Source organism: Lutra lutra, chromosome 3, assembly GCF_902655055.1.
Source record: "Lutra lutra chromosome 3, mLutLut1.2, whole genome shotgun sequence".
Classification (NCBI taxonomy): domain Eukaryota; kingdom Metazoa; phylum Chordata; class Mammalia; order Carnivora; family Mustelidae; genus Lutra; species Lutra lutra.
In genome coordinates, this window is record NC_062280.1 from 82,410,813 (window position 1) to 82,433,071 (window position 22,259).

Sequence of the window (22,259 nt, forward strand, 5' to 3'; positions counted from 1 at the left end):
GATAATCACTTTCCTTTATCTAAAGAAGGTTTCCTCTCCTTGTTTCCAAATAATCTGTCTCAGCCAACTGTTGGTTTCCTTCACAGCACTTGTAACCATGACTAATTTTTTTGGTTAAGTTCTCTGTGTCTCTGAAAAGGGAATGTAAACCACACCGAGAGCAGGAACCAAGGTTGTGTTTTTCATCTTGGTGCCTCCAGTGCCCAGCACTGTGCTTTGTGTAGAACAGACACCCAGGCCATTTCTTTTTCTGAATGAAACTGAAAAAAAACTGAAGAAAAAGTCTCTTTTGCTTAAAAACTTAACTCCTGATTATTTTGTCTTCTGCTCATTTTATCCAGATGACTACTGATCCTATTCTTTGGCCAGGGATTGATTAGATCAGTCCTCTGAAAAGAGGAATCTGTTTGGCACTTAAAATACAACAGTTCTGAAACAAGTTTTCCATAAAGGAAAATATTAATAATATTCAGAATTGCCATACTTTTTAAAAGATTTTATGTATTTATTTGACAGAAAGAGAGAGCCCAAGCAGGGGGAGTTGTAGACAGAGGGAGAGGGAGAAACAGGCTTCCGCTGAGCAGAGGGCCCAATGAATGTGGGGCTCATTCCAGGACCCTGGGATCATGATGTGAGCCGAAGGCAGAGGCTTAACTGACTGACCCACCCAGGCGCCCCATAGAACTACCATACTTTAGAATAATTTATATATATATATATTTTTGTTTGGCATTCAGTATACAGAAAGTCTGTAGCTGACCACGAGCACAGACAAACAAAACCCTCCCAAAAGACAAAATATAATACCAAAAAATCAAGATGAAACATCCAGACTCTAGCTAGCATACATTTTTCACAGTGTTTTTGACATGTAATTGACATATGATAAATTTTCTATATTTAAAGGTAAAGTTTGAGCAACACACATTTTTAAATGAGATGTAACCCTGAAACTGCCTTATAATGTGTTATTAGGATGAGTAAGCTATGTTAAATAATATATGTATATAAGAACACCAAATGAATCTAGAAGATTGATTATGTTCTCAGTGAATGCTTTTTAAAAAATTGGGATAATAGCAAGAGAATGATTTTTCTTCCTAAATTATAAGTTATTGTTTATGCTTTGTTCCATTTAAATCCTATCTTCCCTTTTGTATTTTTGCAGGATGTTTCTTCTGGTGGGAGCACCCAAAGCAAACACTACCCAGCCTGGGATTGTGGAAGGAGGACAAGTCCTGAAGTGTGACTGGTCTTCTCACCGAGGGTGCCAACCAATTGAATTTGATGCAACAGGTAAAGGTTGAAGCGGTCCCTTTTCTTATTATTTGATATTTTTCCCCCTCTTCCCTTCCCTCCTGTTGGGGAACAAGAATGCTTGTTTCCTCTAAAGGCCCTTTTAGCTGGACTAAGAATCGAATTGATATGAGACAGATTAACAGGAGAGAATGAGAAGTACCAGGAAACCATGGAGACATGGAAATTCCAAAGATAGGCAAAATGAGGTATATATGTCATTCTGAACTAAGGAGAGAGGGAGTAGGGGGCTAGGATTTCAGAGGAAAGGAATGCATTCATGGAGTGGTAAGAAAAGCAGATGTTTGGGGCACCTGGGTGGCTCAGTCAGTTAAGCTCTGCCTTTGGCTCAGGTCATGATCTCAGGGTCCTGGGATCTAGCCCTGTTTGGGCTCCCTGCTGAGTGGGGAGTCTGCTTTCCCCTCTCCTTCATCCCTTCCCCCCTGCTTATGCTCATGCTCTCTCCTTCTCTCAAATAAATAAATAAAATCTAAAAAAAAAAAAGAGCAGATGTTTGATAATTAGATGTTTGCCCTACCATACAGATGGGTCACTGAGCTAAAATTTATCTCTGTTAGTAACTACTCTGGGAAAGACCCTCAATTTAGCTTCTTCTCTGTGGTAAAGGGGACAAAAGTAGTCTTTTGAGCGGGCAGGATCTCAATTGTCTTCAGCTCAAAATAATCCATATGCCAAAGTGGTGCATTCGGGAATAGGGGGACAGCAGTCCTGAATCCCTTCATTCCACCTATTTGGTATGTTTTAATATTATTTAATTTTTGAAAGAATTTACTTTAAGTGTAACTACTTAATAAAACAATGTATATAAGCAACTCAACATCCCCAGAGAAAGTTACATGAACACTAAAGACGTATTATTTTTTCTTATAATTTTGTGGTATATAAAAGCCTTAACAATACATGGTATTTTCAGTATTTTGGATGTCTTCAATTTCAAACTGATAGTCTGTAGAAATCTGGGGAAAATCTATTAAAATGTTTTTGTACCTCTTCTAAGAAGAGGGAGCAAAGCTTTCTGTCCTTTTTTCTGTCAGCAGAATTGAAGAATGCCTCACTGACAATTGTAGATCAACTCCCTAATCTTGAAATAATTTAAGCCTTGAGTTGTACTACCAAAACCAGTTGTGAAATCTTTTATATTCAAGTAGATTTGGTTGACTTAAAAAAAATTCTTACCCCAAATTTACTGGGGGAATTATACATTATGGTTTGGATAACATTAAAATCTTATCTACAGGGATAAATTTCTGTATCAGTCAGGATTGTGGTGGAGAGGAGAAAAATCACATAAGGAAGATGAGAAGAAATAAGTTGAGTTTTAATTTATATCTATGAAAGAAAATATATATAATCCTGTACACATATGTATTAGTATATTTATCTACATTTGTGAAAACTTAGAGAATCTTCAAAGAAGTAATATGACATCATTCTGGTAAAATAGTTTTATAGAATTTTTTTAGCACTTTGGACTTGCTGGGGTTTGATAGAGTATTTTAAGGTAAGCCTGAAGATAAATGATTTTTTTCTTTTCCATATCGTTGTTTCCTGCTAGTTCTAAAATATAGTAGTTCTGGGAATTATATTAGTGAAACAGGAGTCATGATGTAGATTGTTCCATTTGACATCCTGATCAGTGCCAAAATGAGTGTCAGTCATTAAACTAGCTTTTAATGGAAATCAGGTCACGTTTGTTTTTTTCCACTTGAAATCATCTACATTAAACCCTGTTGTTTTTTCCGTATATGGCTGACATTGGAAAAACCCCAAGAGTATGTAAATAGGCTCAATTTTACCACAAATGGAGAAATACCAGTGATTCAAAATATTAATGGTCAGGGCATTTATATTTTCTAACAAAACAGAAATGATAATAGAATGAAACTGGTTCAGTTTTGATAGGTGGTACTGTTGATATATTTCTGTATTCAGCACTATTTTTATGCAGTATAAGATAATTTATTATTTTTTTGAAATTTGGCTTTATATACTATTTTGTTTATTCAAAAAATAATATATGTACTTGGTCAAAAATTTCAAACAGTCTACAGAGGGTATACGATGAAAAATAGGAGTCTCTAACATCAGCCTGCTTAAAGGCAATTGCGCTAAACAATTTCTTTGATCTTTCTAGAATTTTCTTACTCCTACGTATGTGTATATCCTTCAGAAAAAAAAAAAAACTCACAAATAAGAATATACTAAATATTTCTGTTAGGTGCCTGACTCCTCCACGCCCCCTCCAGCAATATAAATCCTTTGTAGATCTTTCTTTTCCATAATTTATATATATTGATATATGTATGGATTTACTTCATTCTTTGCAAATCACTGATAGTATTTTATTCTTTAGTATATATAACCTAATTTATTTAACTCGTATTTCCTGTTGCTGGACATTTAGGTTGTTTCTAGTCTTTTGTAATTATAAACACTCCTGTAGTCAAAAAAATCTTGTACTCATGATTTGTGCAAATATGTGAGTATGTTTATAGGATAAAGTCCTAGTAGGGGATTTTAAAATATATATATTTTAAGTTTTGGTAGATATTTCAGATTACTCTTCACAGAGGTTTAGGCTCCTTCCATTATGTTTTCTGACATCCATGACAGTACCACTTATCACTGTATATTTATCTCTGTCAATTTTATATGGGATATTATTTCATATATTATGTATTATATATTATATATGTTTTTTTTTTTTAAAGATTTTATTTATTTATTTGACAGAGAGAAATCACAAGTAGGCAGAGAGGCAGGCAGAGAGAGAGGAGGAAGCAGGCTCCCTGCTGAGCAGTAAGCCCGATGTGGGGCTCGAACCCAGGACCTGGGATCATGACCTGAGCCGAAGGCAGCGGCTTAACCCACTGAGCCACCCAGGCACCCCTATTATATATGTTTTATTGTTTTATATGGTTATATTAATTTGCATTCCTTTAAGGGTAAGAGAAGCATCTTTTCATTTGTTTGTAAGCCATAGTATTCCTTTTTCTGTATGCCAGTTTTAATATATTTGCACATATTTTCTGTTGATTTGTGATTTTAAGAAATGAATCTCAGTTGATGGCATTCCATTCTTTTGGTTGCTTAGGCCCAAATCTGGAGTTACGCTTGACATTGTATCTGTCAGCAAATCAAGATCTAACTGCTTCTTGACATTCTGCTGCTAACATCCTGGTCCAAGCTACCATTGTCTTCCACCCGGACTGTTGCCCTGGGCTGCTGAATTAGTCAGGGTGCTGCCAGGAAGGAGATGCTACATTAAATTGGGACGGTTTGAGGAGCTTTTAGTAAAAAGACTGTTTACAAAAAGTACTGTGCAAGGTCTCATTAAAATTGGGCCTCTAGGCCTGAAGGGAGGTAGGAAAGACCAGTTAAGGGAAGGGAGCAGTTACCAGAATCCAGAGGATTCGGTGGAGAGAGCCCCAAGACAGGGGCTGCTGCATTTGTCAGAGGGTGTAGCCAGCCCAGAGTAACTGGAAGGGAGGAGCCAGGGAATAAAACCTGACCTCACCCTTCTTCCTCCCTGTAATCCTGTGTGTGCTCCCCACTGCTGGAATCCTTCTGGCAGCCAGCAGGCGGGGCATCCGGGGCAAAGATCAGGGTGCATAGGAAACCTGGAGGGGCAGTTGGAAGAGAGCTAGCACATCTCACTGTTCTCTCTACTTCTGCCTTGGTCGCCTCTGGACTGTTCTCTACAGCAACCAGAGTGATTCTTTTAAAACATTCAGATGATAGTACTCCTGCTTGTATTCCACTAATATCTTCCCATCTGTCTCACAGTAGCTGAGAGGTCCCTGAGTATTCCAGTCCACTATTTGTATCTTTACCTCCATCTTCTGTTCTTCCCTCCATTTTCTTTCAGCCTCACTTGGCAGGGGCTCATAAACAAAGGACACAGTCCCACCTCATCCTTGCATGGGCTTTTTCCTCTGCCTGGAACATTGTTTGCTCAAATATCAGGTGCCCCCTCCACCTCTAGCTTCAAGAATTGCTCAAATACCATCTTCTCAGTAATTCTCTGACCATCTTATTTAAAACTGCAGTTACCTTTTCCCACTTTGTACTCGGTCCTCTTTTTGCTTTATTTTCCCCCGGAATATTCACATTGCTACATAAGGTATTTAACGTCTCCTTCTCTGGATTAGTTTATATGTTCCATGAGGATAGGGTTTTTTTGTTTGTTTTTGTTTGTTTTCTTTGTTTTTATCTGTTTTATTCACTGCTGAAACCCTAAAGCCTACTAGAATAATATGTGTTGCCTAGCACAAGTTGGGACTTCTGAGACTTCCCTCTTGAAAAGAATATACAAATTAAGATTTCATTTTTTTACATTGGAATACATTCATTTTTTATGTTAGAATTTTTGTCCACATCGTGTTCATTTGAATTTAAGAAAGAGGACAATATAGACTGCAAAAATCTATTCAAGATAATATGTATCTGGAAAATAGACTGTGTCTTGACTGTGGAAGAACTGCTTATAATTTAAGCATCCCCTCAACTTGCCTTACACTTCTCTCCTGAGGAGCTCTCACTCTATCCAAGCCCAAACACATAAAGCTTCTCCACACCGCAGATGCCTTTTATCTTTTCCAGCATCTCAAGGGAGATAGTGGCTTTTCTGTCTTTCTGTCATCTCAGTCACATTTCAAGGGAGAGAGTAGCTAAGGGGATGAGTGTGGTTTCTGGAGGCTACCGGCCTGGGCTCAAACGCTGGTCCTGCCATTTATAGTGGTTTAACTTGCACAGTAACTGTCTTTTTCCTCCTGCTGTGTCCTCCTCAAACCTGCTCCTGGGTATGCATTAAACTGAATGAGTTAAAAATGTGTGAGTTCAGCCAGGTAAGGTGCTTGGGAGTGGCACATCACAGTGGCTCAGTCAATACAGGCTGCTTTGTATTGTTATCACCTGCTCCCTCAGCCTTCTCATGGACCCTGCCTGTTCCTTCATTTATCTCTCTGTCTCTGTTCTGCATTTGCCCTTTTTTTTCCCCTTTTAACTTGCAAATATGTTTAAATTGTTTCTACCTGAAAAACTAATCAAAACAGCGTCCCTGTGAACATCATTATTTCCTTTTAGTCATTTTCCTTTCTCCTTTTATCACATTCAGGAAATTGAATCCTCTTCATCACTTCCCATGTCCAGCCACTTCAGTCCGGCAACCCAACAGTGGCTCTGACTGAAATCATTATTGGCTGCCTACTCAGTGGTCCCTTGGGGTCCCTCATCTTGTTGGACCTCTCACAGTTTGCCTCGCTGGCCATTCCTTCCTTGTTTTAAAGTCTTTGCTCTTTGTCTGGAACTATCGTGTCTCCTTATTATTCCTTACCTTCTTGATTCTGTAGTTGAGTTTGCCCTGTGACTCTTCTTTCTTCACTTAGTCTATATTTGTTGTACGTTGTAGTGTCTTGAAAAGAGAATAGGCCTTTCTGGTGCTGGTTGGAAAAATTACCTCCCTTTCTATATTCTGTAGTTCATTTGCGGGGTGATCCTGAAGAATTTAAATTAGGTAGTTATCTGCTACTTTATTGTGTTTCTGGGTGCAGAAGAGACTTAAAAGGGCTCCATCTTCATGTTTTTAATATTTTGAAAATAAAATTCCCAGAATCATTTAAATAAGCTCTGGTTTATATGATGTGGTAGACAATACAACTGTTCCTCAGTATCATGTTTCTAAAACTCTGGAGAAAACCTTTGAGTTTAGGTACACTCATATGACTTCTTCTAGCCAATAAAACATGAGTAGAAGTGTATCATTTGTGGGTAGAAGGGTTTAGGAGTTGGGGTGTTATTCTGCCTCTCCTCTTACCAAATGCTGTAATGAGTAGTGATAGTTTAATGATAGAGCCTCCATCAGCCTGGGTCCCCCGAGCGAGGAAGACATGAAGCTTAGATGCTCACTAACCTACAGTGTACATGTACAGAATAATTCTTGGTTGTTTTCAACTAAGATTTTAGTGATGCTTGTTATTATAGCATAATGCAGCCTAACTGAATAATACATGGAGGTACAGTAAAATTGAATATTCTGTTGAAAAATGGTTGTTGAAACCCTTCCTGTTCTACATGCTGACTTGATATTATTAAGTTTTTTGCTCTGTTTTACTGGATCCTGAGTGGTTAAGTGACTAGGTATCATTGCTTATCCTGAAAATGGTCCCTGGTTGGTAAATTGCATTTAGACTGGTTGCAATTATAAACAGACTGAAATTCATGATGGGGATGCTGTACCTAGCTTTGGGGTTCCCTGAGTACAGTTAACAATAGATGGCATGTCCTCTGTGGGCACTCTGGAACCTCTGGCTGTGGACTCATTACGAGAGAGGCTTTGAAGCGAGGGTAGCTCCTATACCCACATGTCTGGTTTCTTCCTGTGTGAGCTGTCACTTGGTGAGGCCAAGAGAAGAGCTCTGGACAGCTGTATGTAGATACTGCTGCACAGGCAAGTTCACGTAAGCACTCTGATTTGGGAGGTATGCCTGATTCTGTCCAGTGTCCTCTAAAGAGACTGCTGGTATGTGTGGCAGTAGTTTTTTGAGTCTGAAAGTTCACTCGAACCTTGAGAAGTCTCCCTCGTGCTTTTTGCTGCAACATTTGATGTTTGTAACTGCGTGAAGTACTTTAGGCTCCTTTGTTTCCTATGCTGTTTGTCCTTAAAAAAAACAGAATAATGACTTTATCCCTTCCTATAAAAAGAACAAACCTCAGCTAGCTCCAGAATCACTATAAAAATTTTTATAGTAAGGTGCTTTTTGGAGATATATAAATGCTTGCTGTTAAATCGTATATTTTGAACAGCCTTTGCCAAGTTTCCCTCCTCTTCCTTTCTGTCAAGTTCTGCTATACAGGCAGTCTTAGTGCACTAAACACAGCTCTTTTTCTTTATTAAGGTAAAATTTACATTGATTTTCTTTTCTTTTTCCATTTTTTTTTTTTCCTTTTCCTAGTTACGTTATGATGTATTTGTTTTCCTGGCTAGACTAAGCTCTCCAAACCAGGGAACAAACTTATTTCTACTTACTGTTGTATGCTAGTGTATGGAGAGGTATCTAGCATTAGGATAGAATGCATAGGTGTGTATTATGCATATAGGTGTTGGGTTCTTTGTGAAAAGCAATAAAAATTGACTTTAGCTACATTTAACTGAACAGAAATTTATTAGAAGGATATTGGTAACTCACTAGTTTTCTGAAAAATGGGCAAGAGAAGCTAGCAGAGGAACTATTGATACCATGTTTTATTACTGCTGGAATTGCTGTCGTTGGCCAGGGACACCATGAGAATGATTTCTGATCTCCCTCTGCCTCTTTGCATCACTTGCTAGAGATTTAGAGCTTTTGTGGTAGTGTTTGATGGTCTGAGTCTAAGTCTCATGCCTGTGAAAGTCAGGAAAAGCCTGGCTTATCTAGCACAACTAAGAAATGATAGGTTATCAGCTTGTAGAAATAAAAGTGTCCTTCAAAAGAAGAAAAAGTATAGAAACAAGAGGGTGCATTTTTCTCTTTTTTGGCTGGAAAAAAAGGTAATGGAAAGAAAACATTCTATACAAATACAAGGTGTATATATTACTGATCAAAAACAATTCAGGGGCTTATTTTACTTTTAGTGTTTACGAAAGATGTCCCTGGATATTTAGGGAGTGTGTAATTTATTAGAAGTCAGTTTCACTGTAGCTGGTCATCTGCATTAAGACCTGTAGTAGCTAAAGGAAGGAAGTCTAGATTTTGATTTTAAGATGGCGTAATGCTTAGTTAAAGAAACTAAGGAAGCTCTTACAGAAGAAAGATATGCTTACTGTACTTTTTTTTCTACCCAAGTGCATGATTTTGGGTAGTGGGGGCAGAGGAAGGCCAGTCTACATTTATTTCACTTTAATTTTGAGTAGTAGACAAATACATTTATACTGAAATAAAGAAAGCATAAGTGGGAAGTCAAACTCTGCTGGCATCTTTGAAGAAGGCTTTAAAGCAGTTGGTGACATTTGAGCTAGCTAATGGAAAAGGAGATGGAATTCACCAGACGTAGAAGAGGGTTCCATGTAGAGCAAACAGTATGTGCATAGATTGGTAAAAAGATGTTTATAATGAAATGTCATTCTGTGTGACCCACGTACGTGGAATCTATGTGAGTATCAAGTTTCTATGTATAGTGTGAGAGCAGTAAGTCCTCATTAAGGACATGAGAGAAATGAAGTTGAAAGTAATTTGAAGAAACATCTAAATGAATTTAAAAAGTTCTCTAAACCGGCAGCCTAACGAAATCCAGCGACCATAAAACCTAACACATGCAGAGCACGGTATTAAAAATAAGAGGATCTAGGGGCGCCTGGGTGGCTCAGTGGGTTAAGCCGCTGCCTTCGGCTCAGGTCGTGATCTCGGAGTCCTGGGATTGAGCCCCACATCGGGCTCTCTGCTCAGCGGGGAGCTGCTTCCTCCTCTCTCTCTGCCTGCCTCTGATCTCTGTCAAATAAATAAAATCTTTAAAAAAAAAAAAATAAGAGGATCTAGAGCTCAGCGGATAGATCTTGGCTCTTTGTCCTACTATGTCGATTTGATGTGAACATTACAGAGAAAATAACACTTTCAGTACCCAAATTATTAATTTTATTAGTCATTATTTTTGTAGAATTATATATAGGTTATATGAAGTGATGGATATTATCATGGATATCCTCAAAATATTGTACATAATGCCTTTTAAACAGTAAGGGAAAATATAAGGTTCCATGACTGAAAGTTTCAGTAGAAAATTCAGTGCAAGATGTCACACGTAATTGCTGCTTTGATTTTTGAATGATATTTATGTATGACCGAGCCTGCAGGAGCAAAAGGAAACCTCAGCCTAAAATTTCTTATCTCTTGGATTTGTGAAATTTAGCTCTCAAACACGTTGTGTTATTTTTCTTTCAATCTACTGACTTTTTTTTTTTTTTTTTAGACTTGGAGGAGTCTTTTTTTTTTTTAAAGATTTTATTTATTTATTTGACAGAGAGAAATCACAAGTAGGCAGAGAGGCAGACAGAGAGAGAGGAGGAAGCAGGCTCCCCGCTGAGCAGAAAGCCCAATGCGGGGCTCGAACCCAGGACCTGGGATCATGACTTGAGCTGAAGGCAGCGGCTTAACCCACTGAGCCACCCAGGCGGCCCTCAATCTACTGACTTTTGCTTGCCATTTTTTATTGTTGTTAACTTCTAAACATAACCTTTATTGCATTCCTAGTTGTGTCCTTTTGTGTGACTTCTTTGTTCTTCTTTTCCTGCTGATTTTCTTGATACTATATGTAAACAGTCACGACTAGGATGTAAAAAGGAGAATCTAATGTCTTATTTTACAAATATTTGGATAGTGATTAAAATAGTACAACTTGGGATGCCTGGGTGGCTCAGTCGGTTGAGCTGCTGCCTTCGGCTCAGGTCATGATTCCAGGGTCCTGGGATCAAGTCCCCAATCGGATTCCTTGCTCGGCAGGGAGCCTGCTTCTCTCTCAGTCTCTGCCTGCCACTCAGCCTGCTTGTGTGGGCACCTGCTCTCTCTCGTTCTCTCTCTCTCAAAATAAATAAATAAATAGATAAATAAATAAATAAAATCTTAAAAAAGAAAGGAAGAAATAGTACAACTTGCTTTAAAATAGTAGCCCTCTTGGATTTTTAAACCCATTGATCTAATGACTGCACACCATTTGTAGGTGTTTTTTTTGTTTGTTTATTTTTTAAGATTTTATTTATTTATTTGACAGAGAGAGCTCACAAGTAGACAGAAAGGGAGGCAGAGAGAAAGGGGGAAAAGCAGGCTCCCCACTGAGCAGAGAGCCTGATGTGGGGGCTCGATCCCAGGATCCTGGGATCATGACCTGAGCCAAAGGCAGAGAGGCTTAACCCACTGAGCCACCCAGGTGCCCCCCATTTGTAGGTTTTAACCAAGATCTGCATAATGGCTGAAATGGGTTTTTCCCTAAATTGACAGAATAATATGAACTTTGAACCATTGTAGAATTAGTAAAAATGAAAACAACATTTTGGTGACTTGTCTTACGTGAAGATGATTAATAGTAGAAAACACAGTTAATCTATCTGAATGTGGATGTGAAAAAGTAGGACTTAAGGAAAGCTTAACATATGCTTTAAGATTAATGTGTTTTAGGAAATAAAAATATTCTAAAATATATTATATTGGGTTGTAAAACAATATTAAGAGTATTCTTGTAGTCCACTAGATCTAATCCATTTCCTCAATTTTGTCTTAATGCCCAAATTAGTTTCTTATTGTTGTTGTAACAAGTTACTTTAAACTTGGTGGCTTTTAAAAAAAAAATTACTTATTTGAGAGAGAGAGCATGAGAGGGAGAGAGCACAAGCAAAGGGGAAGAGGAGAGGGAGAGGGAGAAGCAGGCTTCCAGCTGAGCAGGTTGCCAGATGTGGGACCTGATCCCAGGACCCTAGGATCATTACCTGAGCTGAAGGCAGATGCTTAATGACTGAGCCACCCAGGGGCCCCTAAACTTGGTGGCTTAAAAATAGAACAAATTTATTATCTTCAGTTTTGGAGGTCAGATGTCCAAAATGCCAATTGGACTAAAGTTAGGGTTTTGGCAATACTGCCTTCCTCCTAGAGGCTCGAGGGAAGAATCTGTTTTCATACCTTTTCCAGCTTCTAGAAATCACCCACATCCCAGCAAGGGCTAATCTGGTCTTTTTCAGGCTACATCATCTGACACTAACTCTTCTGCCCCCTCTTGTGATTACATTGGGCCTGCTCGAATACAGAGAAAAGTCTTCCACTTCAAGATTCATAATTTAATCACATCTGGAAAGTTTCTTTTGCCATTTGAAGACACATTGACATGTAAAGTTCTGGAGATTAGGACGGGGAGCTCTTTGGGCATAGGGGCATTTTTCTATTACCCTTTTTTATATTTTGTTGTTGGATACTGGTTATACTGTAAGCTACTTCAGGGCAAGAGCCTTGCTTGTCAAAGTCAGCATTATTCCCTCTCTAGTTCTTTTTGCTTTGAGTCTGGGAGTATGAAGAGTGCAAATTTGGCTTAGAAGAGGTAGGCTCACACTCTTTAGATGTGACCTTGGGCAAGTGACTTGTTTGCCAGCCTTCGTTTTTCCCATTTGTTAAATAAACATAATATCTTCCCCCAAGTGTCATGGGGCAGGGGGTATCAAATGAGATGATGTCTGAAGGAAGGTGTTTTGTAAACAATGAAGAGGTATACAAGTGAAGAAAGGGTTGTTTATGTCATGCCCATAAAACAGCTGTGGGGAAGTGAGTAATCATTGAAAATGGAAGAAATAAAGATAATTATAGATATTCTTAAATGGATTATATTTGGGTTCACATTTGACCCATTACAGTGACATTTGGGAAAAATCCTCTCCCTGAAACATGATTTCCTCTTCTATAAAGCAGATGTTGTGAACAGACTGACTACTGCCTAGTTTTCTCTGTGGTGAGTCTTTTCCAAAAAGATTAGACTGGTGATCTTCACTGAGGGAGGAGAACATATAGTACCTGGCCAAAGTCTCCATTTAGAAATACGGGCTTTCATTAAGGAGGGCACGTATTGCATGGAGCCCTGGGTGTGGTGCATAAACAATGAATCTTGGAACACTGAAAAAAATAAATATGTTAAAAAAAATATGGGCCTGGGGTGCCTGGGTGGCTCAGTGGGTTAAAGCCTCTGCCTTGGGCTCAGGTCATGATCTCAGGGTCCTGGGATCAAGCCCCGCATAAGGGTCTCTGCTCAGCAGGGAGCCTGCTTCCTCCTCTCTGTCTGCCTGCTTCTCTGCCTACTTGGGATCTCTGTCTGTTAAATAAATAAATAAAATCTTTAAAAAAAAAATTTGTTAAAAAAAAAAAAAAATGGGCCTTCCCTCATGATTTTTAAATATGTCCTTTAAGGGGTGCCTGGGTGGCTCAGTTGGTTAAGTGGCTGCCTTCGGCTCAGGTCATGATCCCAGAGTCCTGGGATCAAGCCCTGCATCAGGCTCCCTGCTCATTGGGAAGCCTGCTTCTCCCTCTGTCCCTCTCCCTGCTTGTTTTCACTCTCTTGTTGTGTGTCTCTCTTTCAGATAAATACATAAAATCTTTTTAAAAAAGTCCCTTAAAAGAAGGAGAAGCTCCTATGTTTGTATTCCAAATTCAGTGAATGAATGTCACCTCTCACTAACCATATCTGTCTTAGAGAAGGTCAGAAGTCAGTTCACTCCCTTGCCTGCCCATAACAGCTTGTTGGAGGAACACTTAAACCACTTATTCCCAGAAGGGCTTGGCTGTAGGCTGTGGGCAAACCCACAAACTGGCTCTGCCAGTTCTCTGGTCAAGAAAAACACTGTGGAGTATTTTCTGGATATTACTACACTTTGTATTTAATAGAAAATAGAAAACTTTTAGCTGCTCTCTGACCTTTGTGCCATGCAATTTGTAATTCATTGCACTTAAAATAATCAGGAACAGCCTAAGTTTGTTTTTGTTGTCTTTGTGCATTTTCTTTCAGAGTTCTGTCTCAGTGTCTCTACAGCTGTGACAGGACTGAGAATTAGAAAGTCAAGACACACAAAAAATAGTTTCCCTTCCTTGTTTAATACAAAACACATACATTAAAAAAAATTTTTTTTAAAGTAAGCTCACGGCCTAAGGTGGGGATTGAACTCATGACCCTGAGATCAAGAGTTGCATGCTCTGCCTATCGAGCTAGCCAGATTGCTCCCCAGGAATTTTTTAAAAATTGATTATTATTATTATTATTATTATTATTATTATTATTCTTGAGAGAAAGAGAGAGTGTGTGCGTGCCTGTGAGGCAGAGGGAGAGAGAATCTTAAGCAGGTTCCATGCCTAGTACAGACCCCAAGGCAGGGCTTTATCTCAGGACCCTGAGCTATGACCTGAGCTGAAAGCAAGAGTCCATTGTTGGGGGCTTAAATGACTGAGCTACCCAGGTGCCCCAGTAATTTTGTTTTATTCAAATGAAATTGTTTCTTCTGATATAACCTGTCATTCCTTGGTACATTCCTTTCCACTGTAGGACAGCTGGGAGGCAACCTAGAAATCAGTTAATCCAATTAATCCATTTCCTTTCTTACTAGTCAAATAATACACATGTAGTTAGTTATTTTAACACTTTAAATGTTTCACCAAAACTAAACTTAAATGAACCTTTAAAATCCACCTTTTTCCTGCTCCACTTTGACCAGACTCATACCCATTATTTTAAGACTTAACATCGACTTAGTTTTTTGTTTTTTGTTTTTTTTTTAAATCTTCAGTAAAGAGTTTTTGTTTTAAACTGTTAGATGCTTTCAGGATCATTTCCTTCTCATTGCTAGGAGGAAACAAACCAGCATTGATAAAGCAATAGAGGTTTTCAAAGGGCCTGTATTCTTTGTGCTGGCTCCCACAGAACCATCAGACTTGCTCATGGAAGGAGAAGGAGATCTGGATTCTCTGTTCCCGGTGGTAGTCATAATTCAGTAAATAAATAAATACAAATCCCAGTGAAACGAGCTTCATCATGTTTTCTTCTGGCTCTGCTTTTGACTTTCCTTTTGGAAAACAATCTAATTTTATATAAAATGTTTCTCAACACCTCTGTGTGAATTAGTAACACTTTCTTGTCTTTGTAGATTGTGATTTCAGAACTTCCTTTTATATTCACAAATAATTAGTTTTTCAGTTATCTGCAAATCCAAACACTTTGAGTGTAGGGATTTTTATCTCATGTCATTTTAAGTCAATACTGTTATGCTTCTGAAGACTTTTACAGGCATTTTGAAGTTAAGGAAAATCACTCTTTAATACTGATATATAACTGCTACCTATTTATCAGAGTTTCTTAAATTAAGAAACTGTTTTGCTACTAAGTCAAAGAAATCATTAACTTCTATTTTGGTTTTCCATAATATCTAGAATTTTTATTTTTTTAATGGATTATTTTTTGCAACATTCTGCTCAATAATTTGACTCTAAAACAGAATTTAAACAAAGAATAGAGGAATAGGAATAGTAATGCATACTCAGTTTACTAGATGTTCTTGAATTTTATGAACTAAAGCTGCTTTATGTGTGGGGGATGAAAATGTAAACATAAAATTGATTAGGAGAGGATGTAGGGGGCACCTGGGTGGCTCAGTTACTTAAGCATCCAGCTCTTGATTTTAGCACAGGTCATGATCTCAGGGTGGTAAGATCAAGCCCTGTGTCAGGCTCTGTGCTGGGTGTGGAGGCTGCTTGGGATTCTCTCGCTCCCTCTCTCTCTGTCCGTGTTCTCTCTCTTTCTCAAAAAAAGTTGGGGAGGAGGATGTAGAAGTTCCTGACTAAAGCTTTTATATGTGAAGATTTTATATGTGAAGATTGATACATATCCACACTACCCCCCCACACTTTTAAAAATTATATAAATAATTCATATTCATTGGTTGAACAAATGAGAAAACACCAAGAGGTAAAAAGAAAAGAAAATCTCCCAAATCCCAACCACCGGGGAAACTAGTAGCCATAGGATATATTTGTATGTGTGTGTATAGTGTGTTTTTGTATGTACCCTGTGGCCTGTGTAGATATTTGTGTGTGTGTCTGTACACATAAAATTATAGTTCAGTCTATCTCCTGTGGGGCATTTTGTTGCTTTTTTAAAGCTATTATACCAAAGCTTTGAACATGTTTATTAAGTCTTTGTTCATATTTTTATTTACTTAGAATTTCTAAAAATGAAATTTAGAAGCCAGTGAGATATATTTTTTTTTTTTAACATACGTCTGATACAAATTTGCTAAATAGGAAAAAGTGATGCAGCCTATCCCTGAACCAAGCTTTCTTAGGCTTGCTTAGTCCCACAGGTGAAACATTTATGTTTTAATTTCTATTTCTGATTTCTAGGGAGGTTTAAGTCTTTTCTCATACGTTTATTAGCTCTTTCTATTTTTTTTTTGTATTTTCTATTCTTATTCTTTATCTGTTACCCTACTAAAGCATCTGTTTATTTCTATTAATTTTGAAAAGCAGTCTTTGTTATATACATACATTTTTGTTCAGTATTGCAGTTACCTTTGCACTTGACAGGTTTGTTATTTGTTTTTTTACAACAGCTTTATTGAGATGTAATTTACCATACAGCTCTCTGGTGTGCAGTTCTTAAGTGTACACTGAATTGTACATGTTTATAGAGTTTTACAGTATTATAATCTAATTCCAGAGCATTTCCCTCACCATGTTCATGGTCAGCCACTCTCCCATTTGCACCCCTAACCCTGAGCAATCACAAGTCTACTTTCTAGGCCTGTGTGTTTTCCTTCTCTGGATATTTAGTAGAAATAGAGTTATATACTATGTGGTCTTTTGTGTCTGGAAGTTCATCCATGTGGCCACATGTGTCAGTACTCCATTCCTCTTTTATTGTCTGGTAGCATTCTTGAACCCCTGGTTATTCATTCACCAGTAAATGTACATTTGGGCTGTTTCTTTTTGGTTACTGTAAATAATGTTGCTGTGAACAATCATGTGCAAGTCTTTAGACATATGTTTTCATTTCTCTTGGATGGATACTAGGAGTGGAATTACTGGGTCATAAAGTAACTCTGTGTTTAGCTTTTTAAAGAAACTGCCAAACTATCTTAAAAATTGGCCACACCACACCATTTTACATTCCTACTAGCAATATGTGAGGATTCCAGTTTTTCCACATCCTTATGGACATATGTTGTTTTATCTCATTATAGTCATCCTCGTGAATGTGAAGTGATATTTCATTGTGGTTTTGATTTGGTAGACCTGATGGCTAGTGATGTTGAGCATCTTTTCATGTACTTATTGGCTATATGTGTATCCCTTTGGGAGAAACATCTATTCAGTACTTTGCCTATTTTTAATTGGGCTAGGTGTGTGTGTGTGTTCATGATGTATACAGGTCTCCTATTGAATATAAGCTTTGCAAATATTTTCTCCTATGCTATGGGTTGCCTTTTCACTTTTTTTAATGATGTTTCTTGAAGCTCAAAAGTTCTGAATTTTGATTAAGTCCAATTTGCCAACTTTTTATCTCTTGGACTTTGGTTTCCTAAATCTTGTCTAATCTAAGATTTTAAGGTTTATTCTTGTTTTCTTTTAAACATTTTATACTTTTAGCTCTTACGTTTAAGTCTGTGATCTGTTTTGGTGTTGTTGTTGTTGTTTTGTATGGTTTGAGATAGGGTTTCTCATTAATCTTTCTGCCTGTGTAAGGATATCCAGTTGTCCCATTACCATTTGTTGAAAATAGTATTTCTTTCCCATTGAATTTTCTTGGCACCTTTTTAAAAAAAATCATTTGACTGTAAATGTAATAGTGCCATTGATGTCAAAATGTATTATATGTATTTCTAAAACATGCTAATTTTAAGTCACTACTGACTATAATACTCAGATTTCAAAGATGTTAATAGTATCTTAATATTTGCAGCTCCGAATCAGTGAAATACATTATTTCACAATAGCATTAGATTGCAAATACCAGTCCTGTCTGACTACCTCTTTATTGTTTTCTCCCAAACATCTTTGACAGCATTTGTGACTCCCTGAAGACATCTTACATAATTATTTGCTTATCATTTCTCTCTTTTGAAAGCCAGGGACCTTATCTTTCTCATTTACTGCTATATACGCCTTGCATTTAGAGATAGGAGGTACCTGTGGTTTATTTATTTAACTGAATGATCAAAGAGATTCTTCCTCTGGCCTGTTAATTTTCAAAATAAGCAATATTGGGAGATTTTTCTTTGAGGCAAATTTATATGAAGTGCAACTGAGCAAAAGTTATGTTTGAGGCAAAAAGCTGCTTAAAGAAACTTGTAAATTGTTTATTAAAAGATGACTGTGGGGTAAAGCATTGTTTTTGTTTGTTTGTTTTGTTTTTAATTGAGGTACAGTTGATATATGATACTTGTTTCAGATAGCATAATTATTAGATATTTGTATATACTACAAAATGATCACCACAGTTAGTTACCATCTGTCACCATACATAGTTACAGAAATTTTTTTCTTGTTATGAGAACTTTTAAGACCCACTGCCTTAGCAACTTTAAAATACACAATACAATATTATTAACTATAGTCACCATGATGCTGTATATCACATTGTTTTAGTAGCCACTTGTTTGAGCAAAGAATAAGCTCTCTGAGCACCTAAATAATTTCTTGACCCATAGAGTCATATAATTTTGAATAGGAACCAAATGAGTAAAAACACAGGTAACTTCCAAACAGAAGTTTATTGCCTTGGTTCATTCTTTTTTACTTTGGTTTCAAAAAAGAAGACATAATCTTGTTGCTCCAAAGGATATTCTTTAGGTATGAAAAGAAAAAACAACAACAAAACAAAGATTAACTTTAGGGTGATAAGGTAACTTTGTCTTAAAAAAACATCCCCTGTAGAGCAAGTTCAGTGTTCGACAGTGTCTTTTGAAACACTCCGAGGAAAGTGCTGGCTCCTAATTGGGGCAGAGTCTAAAGTGTGACAGTTTGCTCTGCTCAATATGCTTCTGTCCTGAAATATTCAGTCATAGGAGTCTGATAAATTGCAATTGACAGTTTAAAAGCAGACAAAAAAAGACATTAAATTTTCAACCCTCTAGTGACTAACTTGCTAATTAACATCAAGTTTCTCTAGCAACATTTTTCTCTATGTATTTTTGAAAGTGACAGTACAGAGTTTTATGTTATGTAACACATGTCAGTTTCTTTTCATTTTTACCATTGTGAGATACTCTTTTCCCCTTTAATTTATTTGGAAGATCAGAGCTGGTCTTCCAAGGTGTTTTATAGAACTATGGGTAGAAATCTTTGTTCATGGGGTACTTGGGTGGCTCACTTGGTTAAACATTGGACTTTTGGTTTTGGCTCAGGTCATAACCTCAGTTAGGGTCCTGGGATAGAGCCCTGTGTTGGGGCCCTGCGCCCAGTGGGTAGTCTGCTTCAGGATTTTCTCTCTCCCACAGCCCCTCCCCCTCCCCTAAAATAAATCAACCTTAAAAAAGGAAAAATTTTTGTTCTTTCTTGACTGTTGCCTGAGGAAGCATTTCATATGGCTTTGCAGTTTCTACAGTTGTCTGTGTCTAATTTCCCTTTCAAGGTTGGTGGTGTGGTCCAGGCAGTCTGTGGAGTCCCAGTGTCACTTGAAATGGTGATTTCAGGGCTGTGACTCCAAATATTTACTTCACTCAGGCCCCAGAATTGCTGCCAGTTTCAGCCAGGTTATGAATGAACCTCTTATCAGTTTAATTCAGAGAGCACACTTTCCTATTTTTTTCCCCACCCACCCCTCTGTTCACACTTCCTCTGAATGAAACTTACACCGGAATCAAGTATTTTATTTTAAGATAATTATTTTAACTTTCTGGGAAGAAAGTTCTGATTGGTAAAGGAAAACTTCCTGTTGAGGAAACTTCTTGAAAATTTGGTAATCTGAGGTTGTGACCTTATTAAAACTGAAAGCATTCAAAGCAATGGATAATATGTATTTTCTTGAAGACTCCTGCCTAAGTTTTTTTTTTTTTTTTTAATTTTATTCATTTATTTGAGAGAGGGAGAGAGAGAGCAGGGGGGGAGGGGCAAAAGAAGAGGGAGAAGCATACTCACCACTGAACAGGGAGCCTGACTCAGGGCTCAATTCCAGGACCCTGGGATCATGACCTGAGCTGAAGGCAGCCTCCTAATCGACTGTGCCACCCAGGCTTCCCAGCTCCAGGTTTTTTAAATGTACTTTTTTGTATCAAAAAGAACCATATAGGGGCTCCTGGGTGGTTCAGTGGGTTAAGCCTCTGCCTGCTGCTCAAGTCATGATCAGTTTCTGCTCAGCAGGGAGACTGTTTCCCTCTCTCTCTGCCTGCCTCTCTTCCTGCTTGTGATCTCTCTCTCTGTTAAATACATAAATAATTTTTTTTTTTAAAGAACCTTAGAGCTTGATGGGTTTTCGCACTTGACTGGTAGTCCTTCATTCTTATAAAAAACTATTGGTAATAGCTTGCCAGATGGAAAGAACTTTGGATTTTTGTGTTCCACAATACTTGGTGATGAAAATAAAACAAAAATTTATAAAATTTTTAATTCTTTTCCAGGACATTTTCTAGCTTAAGCTAAACCTGTTATCCACAAAGGCAGATATCATAATCATTGTAGCAGCGAATGTTTTTGATGCTTGTTTAAAAAGGAAATAGAACATGGTAGCAGTTGAGAAGCTTATGCTACATGACAGTGTGGAGTCATATCCTGTTGCTACTGCTGCAAATTTAGAGAAAAGTCTGTTTCTTCAGGAAAAAAGAAGTTCACAGAGATAGTTTATAAAGAGGAAACTTCTCTTCCACTTTTCAGGAATATAATTAAAGAAAAATTGCTTAGCATAGAGGGCAATTAAAAAACTCCATGGAACCCATTCTTTTTTTTTTTTTTTTTTTTTTTTTTTTTTAAAGATTTTATTTATTTATTTGACAGAGAGAGATCACAAGTAGACAGAGAGGCAGGCAGAGAGAGAGAGAGAGAGGGAAGCAGGCTCCCCGCTGAGCAGAGAGCCCGATGCGGGACTCGATCCCAGGACCCTGAGATCACGACCCGAGCCGAAGGCAGCGGCTTAACCCACTGAGCCACCCAGGCGCCCCATGGAACCCATTCTTAACATGGCAGTAAATAAAGCTCTTGACAACCATGCCCCTCCTGACCCTTCCCTCTAGTCATAGCCAAGAGCTCACAGTTTTCTGAAAAATTCAGTCATATCCACTCTTCCATTTCTTGCCACACATTGTCCCTTGGCCTAGAAAGCATTCTCTTCCTTGTTCTCTGCCACCCTCTTCCGGTAACACCTCACACATTCCTCTGCCAGAGCTCCACCGTCATTGCTTGTTCCTGTGCTTGTGTCTTTGTTAGGTATTTCCCAGGGTCAAACTCCTCTATTTGATCTTGTGTTTGGGTCATGACAGGACAACTACAATTTAAGGGTTTTAATCAAGAATGGGAAGGAATAAGGTTTTCCAGGTTAGAAGCCCATGGTTGCAAAAGCAGGTGGGAATTGAACAGGGAATTGCAGGTAAGAATGTACATGACTTGTTTCTGGAGCTGGGGGCTGAGGGTAAGGCAACTCTTACATGTAAAAATAAGTGTATCCTGGAGCCTTGAAAAAAATTTCTCCATTATAATAATATTATATATTACACACCATTTTCTGAAGGGTTTATTCTGATTTAGTCCATCTCAAACCCCAACAATGGTTATTATGCTGTGCTTCTTACGTATATTGGAAGAGAAAGTAGATAAGAATTTGAGGAAATGTGTATGTTTCTTTTTTTTTTTTAAAGATTTTATTTATTCATACGAGAGAGAGCAGAGAGCATAAGTGGGGGGAGGGCAGAGGGAGAGGGTGAAGCGGACTCCCTGCTGAGCAGGGAACCTGACATGGGACTTGATCCTAGGACCCTGGGATCATGACCTCAGCCAAAGTCAGATGCTTAACCGACTGAGCCACATAGGTGCCCAAGGGAATGTGTATGTCTCTTAAATCAAAATAGAAATATTTTTTTTTAAAGATTTTATTTATTTATCTGACAGAGAGAAATCACAAGTAGGCAGAGAGGCAGGCAGAGAGAGAGGAGGAAGCAGGCTCCCTGCTGAGCAGAGAGCCCGACGCGGGGCTCGATCCCAGGACCCTGAGATCATGACCTGAGCTGAAGGCAGCGGCTTAACCCACTGAGCCACCCAGGCGCCCCAAAATAGAAATATTCTTAAATGAAACTAAGGGAGGTAAGAATTGGTTAAATAAACTACTTTATGGCTATATAGCGATGTACTACATGGCAATGAAAATAGTGCTGTAGGTCAACCTTTTTAATGTATTGTTAAGGGGGGAAAGGTATTGTACATTTATATATAATAATAACTTTAATTTTTGTAAATATTGGCTTAAAAATA

At 38.0% G+C, this 22,259-nt stretch overlaps 1 protein-coding gene and 1 long non-coding RNA gene across 2 annotated transcripts in view; both read left to right on the forward strand.

The window, feature by feature from the left end:
* LOC125095857 (integrin alpha-V) overlaps positions 1 to 22,259 on the forward strand; it is a 105,969-nt gene that overhangs the window by 11,172 nt on the left and 72,538 nt on the right. The window contains exon 2 of the mRNA XM_047722401.1: positions 1,169 to 1,296. Within this exon, the coding sequence (XP_047578357.1) occupies positions 1,169 to 1,296 (128 nt within the window). The remainder of the gene's footprint in view (positions 1 to 1,168; positions 1,297 to 22,259) is intronic.
* On the forward strand, positions 10,895 to 11,621 carry LOC125095858 (uncharacterized). The gene is made up of 2 exons (XR_007125972.1): positions 10,895 to 11,007; positions 11,232 to 11,621. It is a non-coding gene; the product is annotated as an uncharacterized LOC125095858 (long non-coding RNA).